The 6,787-nt window shown below is 42.2% G+C and overlaps 1 protein-coding gene across 3 annotated transcripts in view; it reads left to right on the top strand.

The window, feature by feature from the left end:
* The window catches only part of parp4 (poly (ADP-ribose) polymerase family, member 4), a 55,262-nt gene that overhangs the window by 43,555 nt on the left and 4,920 nt on the right, over positions 1 to 6,787 (top strand). For all 3 annotated transcript variants that reach the window (XM_014330878.1, XM_014330879.2, XM_042216552.1), the window contains 6 exons: positions 1,933 to 2,013; positions 2,144 to 2,224; positions 5,795 to 5,890; positions 5,984 to 6,115; positions 6,347 to 6,400; positions 6,709 to 6,771. In XM_014330878.1, coding sequence (XP_014186364.1) covers positions 1,933 to 2,013; positions 2,144 to 2,224; positions 5,795 to 5,890; positions 5,984 to 6,115; positions 6,347 to 6,400; positions 6,709 to 6,771 — 507 coding nt within the window. The remainder of the gene's footprint in view (positions 1 to 1,932; positions 2,014 to 2,143; positions 2,225 to 5,794; positions 5,891 to 5,983; positions 6,116 to 6,346; positions 6,401 to 6,708; positions 6,772 to 6,787) is intronic.

Here is a 6,787-nt window from a genome sequence, read left to right as displayed (position 1 = left end):
CACAATCAGAGAGAAAGAAACAGAGAGAGAGTGCAGGACAGACAGACAGGTGACAGTCTCAGGTGTACAAACTGCTACACAACAGCACAGAGGAGCAGGATTTAGTGTTTGTGTTATTACGAGTGCTAAACAAGAAGAGTTCCCAGATGGTGCAGTGGACACATGTGTGACTGCTGTGATTAAAGCATCTTTCTTTCAGCTTAACGAGTGAACCGTCAGCTCGTTCAAACACACGTTAAAGTCCGTTTGGCTCGACACCACCGAACATCCATCCATCCATCCATCCATTCGCTTCCGCTTATCCTTTCCAGGGTCGCGGAGGGCGCTGGAGCCTATCCCAGCTGTCATAGGGCGAAAGGCGGGGTACACCCTGGACAGGTCGCCAGTCTGTCGCAGGGCTCACCACCGAACAGAGGCAGCAATATAACATAGCTCACATTAACAGTGCAGTGAATCCTGCTTGTGCTGTGATATTCAGGACTGCAAACCGAGCAGCATCACTGACTTTCAGCTTGTTGTGTTTGTGGATATATGACTGACTTTAATTATCCACAAAATCATCACATTCTCTGTGAGATTAAAGTCAACTATTGAACGGGGTATGTTTTAAAGGTTTTAAAACCAAGTTAGTACAAACATCTCTAATGTCACATAACTTTGCCGACATGTGGCCAACAGTAATGTTTTAATGTTCTTCATTATTAAGCATTCGCACATAAATAAGTGGCATAAGCTGTGTCCCAAAACGTAGGCTGCATCCTCCTGAGGCTGCATTTGTAGACCTTTTAACATCACAGCGACGCAGCAAAGGCTGTCCGAATTCGTAGACCTCTCTGAATCCGGCCGACAAATGCATCCTCCTTTTCCCCAGATTTCAAGAATGGGTCGGTGTATCCTTCGTGGCCCGCCATATCCCAGAATTCATAGCGCGGCCCAGCCAATTCCAGTTTCCAACAATGGCTTAACACTGTAGTGTTTGCTGTACAGGGTATGCATTGGAGAGACCAAACAGCAACTTTATAACGCACGCCACAACACAGAAGAGCCACCGCCACGGGACAAGACTTGGCGATCCATCTGCATCTAAAGGTCAAAGGTCACTCTTTGAGGATGCCAGTGTTCACGTTTTGGACAGAGGACAGATGGTTTGAAAGAGGACTGAAAGAAGCCATTTACATCCACTGTGAGCGACCAGCTTTGAACAGAGGGCGGGGCTTATGAAACCAACTCTCTGCCATCTATAATCCAGTTTGAGATCCTTCCCAGACGCCTTAACGCCCACTCACATCCTGGGCCATCTGATCTCAGGAATTCGCATGATAAGGTGGGGCCAGGTTTCACAATGAACACACCCGAAACTCTGGCTGATTGGGACCCACACCCAGTTTCACACCTTGGCTCAGGCGATTAGAGGATCATCAGGGGGTCCTTTTGTCCCTCTGTGGGGGGAAACTCCCACTAGGTTTATATCTGGGACTCTCCACCATTTGACCTTAGAACTGGAGAAGCTTCTCGGATGAGAGGTGAAACGTCTTCAAGCAACTTAAAGAAGTCCAGACGCTTTTCTTTGCAAGCTCCTTTGACTACGATGACCTGGATGACTGAGAACCTTCACAGACATTGGAAGTGGATCTTTAACTTATTTCCAGTACCTAATTTCACTCTGTCACTATTCTATGGTTAGTAATGCTTTGGTTGAAACTTCAGGCATGGTTATATTTCTACCAGCTGAACAGTAACTGCGAGTGGCCTGAGGGGAAGAACAAATGAGTTAACACTAATCTGCATCAGTGTGACTGCTGACTTAGAAACTGTGAAGAGCAAAATATTTGAACTTTATTTTAATTTGCAGTCTCTGGCTTTTTGACCTGATTAAAGAGTTACAGCACAACACCGTTAGACAATAATGATAATGCCGTTGTTTTAACACAGGCGACTCTCCTGGGAAATCTGAGTGGTCAGGAGCTCAAAACAATGGTGTCAACCAGCGAGCTGCAGAAAACAAAGGGCACAGTAAGAACTCACACTGACACTCAACAGTAGCTGCTGTATGAGCATACATCTCACTTGTTAAGCCTGCAATCCTCACGCAGGCTGACTGCCATCACAGGACAGTGAGGTAATTGTTATGTCATGTGTTTAGTTTCTTCACAAGCTCACCGCGAGGGCCGTCATCAGGGATTATGAAGACGGGAACCTGGACACCAGTGAAGCTGAACACGAGGTACTTTGCAGATAAGTGAGACCAAAGATTGAAATTTACAGTAGTTGTTGTTTTAGTGATATATATATATATTTTATTGTTCTTCAAATTTTTCTTCCAGTTCAGTTTAGTTTCAAAATCCTTATTACAATAAATACAGCTGTGGTCAAAGGTTTACTCATCATGGACATTATGTTCGTACTACATTGTGAACTGTTAATCATTTCTTATAGCATATTTTAGTGATGCTGTAAAATGATGTTATGCTTATCTTTACCAGCCTATAAAGTTGTGTTTGATAGCACTGATTAGATTGACCAGTAGAAGAACAGAAAAGAACTCAGTGAAGAAGAATTGTAGATTTGGACACATTGGGAAGGTCTCTTGCAGCCATTTCTAAACAACTACAGATTCCAACATCATCAGTTCAGGTGAACATTATTATTCAGATGTGTCACGACTCTGCCAAGGTCTGGAAGAAGACACAACCCCTCAGATGAGAGGAAGTTTGTAAGGATGTTCAGGAACGACCCAACAAAGCTCCAGCCTGCCATAAACTGGAAATGATATCCGATTCAGTAATTTAGGTCAGGATCGGACCGATACTGTATATTGGATTGGTCCCTAGTAGAACGTACATATATTTGTTTAGAAATGTAGAGAGTTAAAGTAAAAAGTAGTCAGAAAATAAACTACTGATAAACTAGTCCTTAGAGCAGGGCGATATGACCAAAAATATTTATCACCATATACGTTTGAAAATTTGCGATAACGATATAACTGACGATATAATTGACACTAGAGAAAATACTTTACAACTCCACAACTTTATTAGTGCAAAAAAAACCCATCAATGTATTTTCACTTAAACAAGCAGCTGTTTTTTATCTGCATTAAAGTTATATAAAAATGTAACAGTGCAAATTCCTCGCTGACAGTTTAACCAAAAGGCGTTTCTAGTGGAAACTGGCCGACACATCCTCAGCATAACCATGTATAACATCCACAACACTTAAAAAGAGGTTAAACACACACAATACGGTAACATTATGTTGAAGCACAGTACACATCACTCCGCGAGGCTCCGCCTACGATAGCCGCAATGCTCCGACCAGTGTTGCCAACTTAGCGACTTTGTCACTATACTTAGCGAGTTTTCAGAGCCCCTTAGCGACTTTTTTTCTAAAAAGTGACTAGCGACAAATCTGGTGACTGTTTCTGTTGTTATTGGAGACTTATTTATGACGACAGATGATGTGCAGATCGATCCTGAAATATCGATTCCTCCGATACCAATCATTTATGTTCTAGAATCGATTCTCACATTAAAATATCGATATTTTAGTACTTTAGAGTAAATTTGTAGTTTATCATTAACAGGAACACAGTGGAAAGAAACTATAACATTTGGATTGTCTATGTTTGGAAGGAACTATTTTCCCTTCCGCCTTTCATAGTCATGTGTGAAACACGGCTGTATAAATGTGTGGCAGCCTCTGGCGTGCGCACTCACAACAATGGCTGAGCGTAAACAGAGTCATGTGTGGACGTATTTTACCTCCACAAACAGCCAAGACGTGGTTTGCGATACATGTGGCAAGAAAGTGAAGTGTTGTGGCCACACCACTGACCTCGTCAAACACCTCACAGTAAATCATATCACAGAATATCACGAGCGTATGTTGAGGTGAACTGAAGAGGAGGAGAGGGACAGGTGCTGCTAGGGGGAGACAGACGTCTCTCATGGAGTCCTTTAGTGCTGCAGGCAGGCAAAGTGTTCAAATAGCACAACTTCAGTTTTTTATTTCTATGTGATGAACTCTGCATTATTAAGTGATAAGAACAAGTAATCTGATGTAATCATGATGACGCTATAATTTGAGATACAATAAATAAAACAAGTTTTTCTACAAAGTATCGGATCAGTATCGTCGATACCACCCTGAATATTACTTGGTATCAGATCGGAAAGGAAATCAGTGGTATCGCACATCACTAATGACCACTTTTTGACGTGAAAGTGCGTATCGCTCTTCTCAACAAGCAGCGGTGCTGCCGTGGGCACCTCGCCCATATCAAAGCGCTCACAGGCGGAGGATAGTGCTCCCCCCGCTGCTATCAGGGCAGGAGACGTTCACACCTGTGCGTCCAAACTACAAATGAATCGCGCATGAGCGAAGCCGCTGCTCCCACTGACTGTAACGCAGTCAGTTTTTCTTTTACTGTTATGCTGTTTTGTGGATCACAAGGTTTAAAACTACTTATAAACACACACACAGTAACTCCACCAGAGTGCCAACACACACACACACACACACACAAAGTAAGTCCACCAGAGTGCCTATTTCGGGTCACTTTTGCCGGTCCAAGCCCGGGTAAAGGAGCAGGGTTGGAATTGTGACATTAAAAAAAACAATAATTGCTAAAAGAAATTTAATTTGTAGTTCTAAATAAATTTTTGGAAGAACATTTTTTACTCACTTTATGTCCACGATGTTATTTTTCTCTCCAACACCGTAAGTTACAATTACATTAGCATTATGCAAATTAAGAGATGACATCATTTGGCAACTTCTAGCGACTTTTAGGACAGCCAATAACGATTTTCCTTACTGAGGAGTTGGCAACATTGGCTCCAACAATCCATCAAGCGGTGCGGCTTCGTAGCTTAGCAAAGTCGTACTAAAACATTTGACAGATTTTCGAGCGCCGTGCACATAAACTCGTTTCGAGGTCAGTAACACAACCAGAGTTCATACTTAAGGCACACCGGATTATAAGGGGCTCTGTCAACTTTCAGAAAAATCAAAGGATTGATTTTAAGTGCGCCGTATTTTCCAAACAACACGGTAATAACGACGGCCCGCTAGCATGCTCTACCAAAAATAGTGCTTTGTTGTGTATCTGAGGGACGAAAGCTAAACCAGTTCCACACCAGTGAAGCTGCAGAATTTTTACAAACCAGTTCAGGTTCATCGTTTCATTCAACGATCTGCTTTCACCCTTCTCATTCTCTGTCGCCATCATGCTTTTTCTGCCATGTGCGTATGAAAACAAAGGCACTGCGCATGCGCGTTTTACCCGTATTCTATCACGATATTTCATTTTCTTATCGTTGCCCAACATTACACCAGTATTACCATGAACGGTATGATATGTCCAGCCCTACCAGTACTGATACCTAAAAATCGTACTTCATTACAGTAACAAAGTATTTGTACTTACTTCTTACTTACTTCCCACCTTAGGGGGATATTATTACATGACGGATCAGCCGTTACTTGGCCATGGACCCACCAGGTGCCTGTCATGGTCCTGTCAGGAATAAGGCAGCCTTTATAAGTGGCTGTATCTGTACAACAGCTTATCTCTGGCCTAAATGATGTCAAGCAGCAGGACAATGATCCCATTCGTTCCCACTGCTGTCCAAACTGACAGAAGTTAGCTTAGGCTCTCTAGTTAACAGTGCTGGGATTGTTTAACAATACATTCCTCATGGATATCTTCAGAGGTGACTACAGGCTGATTGTTAGCATACCTGGGTGGGCTGTGAGGGAGAAACTCTGGAAACTGACTTTTTTACTTTTACAGGGTAAGAAAGCAGAGTTGAAGTCCTTCATCATCGAGTTAAGCAAAGAGTTTTCCATCCTGTCTCAGTTTACCAGCTTTGTGGCCATTGAGGAACGGGTTTGTCAAATCAGCCTTTTTTCACATTTACAGCTTGTTTTCCATTCTTTTAGCTTTTTTATCAAATATTTATTTAACTGATCTTATTTTTAGGACTCAGAGCAACCACAGCCTGGTTTTACAGACATCCCCAAGCTGATTGCAGAGGAAGATGTGGACTTCCTTCCCTACATTAACTGGATTTCTCCCGAGGATGATGAAGACCTAATAGAGGAAGACTCTTTGGTATGAATTTTTTAAACTGTTGTTCATACATGACTAGTCCTCATGCGCATAAACTGGAGCTGTAGTTTTGCCAAAGATTTTGTTTCAGCGGCCGAGGGAGCAACACATCTGTGTTCCTGTCCTTTACTAAACATGTGATCATCATGTTATTGATCGCACTGACTGTATTGCTGCTGCAATCTTCACAAATGCTGACGTTTATGATTTCATGCTTTTGTCTTCCTGCTGCAGGAGGAAGAAGATTGCTATGGTTTTGGTTTGTTTGACACTTGTGGTTCATTCACGGTTAGTCCCCTTACACTAAGACGCTGATGCTGCACATTCAGTAAAACAAATTCAAGAAATTTAACAAATATATGGAACAATAATTCAGTTCAATTTCAGAAATATCTAAATGGCATGTAGCAGATGTCCCGCAGTGCAACAAACTATGTGATTCTTTTGTTGAGTTAATGTTGATGTAGAACTTTTCTTATATTGTGAAACCCGTCAAAAGACATTACCAACAGTATTTCTGACAGAATTCATCTCAACACATTTAGAGGTTTGTAGAGTCGGAGTTTAAATTTCTGCTTATTTCTCTCCTTTCATAGCGTCCACACTACTCTCCTCCAGCTCCACCTACTTCTTCTTTTAAGGAGCTTGCTTCAGACGATGTTCCCCACCTTTCTT

The sequence above is a fragment of the Haplochromis burtoni genome, unplaced genomic scaffold (assembly GCF_018398535.1).
Source record: "Haplochromis burtoni strain Fernald_Lab_line unplaced genomic scaffold, NCSU_Asbu1 Contig_1109, whole genome shotgun sequence".
In the NCBI taxonomy this organism is placed as follows: domain Eukaryota; kingdom Metazoa; phylum Chordata; class Actinopteri; order Cichliformes; family Cichlidae; genus Haplochromis; species Haplochromis burtoni.
Note: the sequence above shows the minus strand (reverse complement) of the source record. Positions and strands in the feature narration are given on the sequence as shown.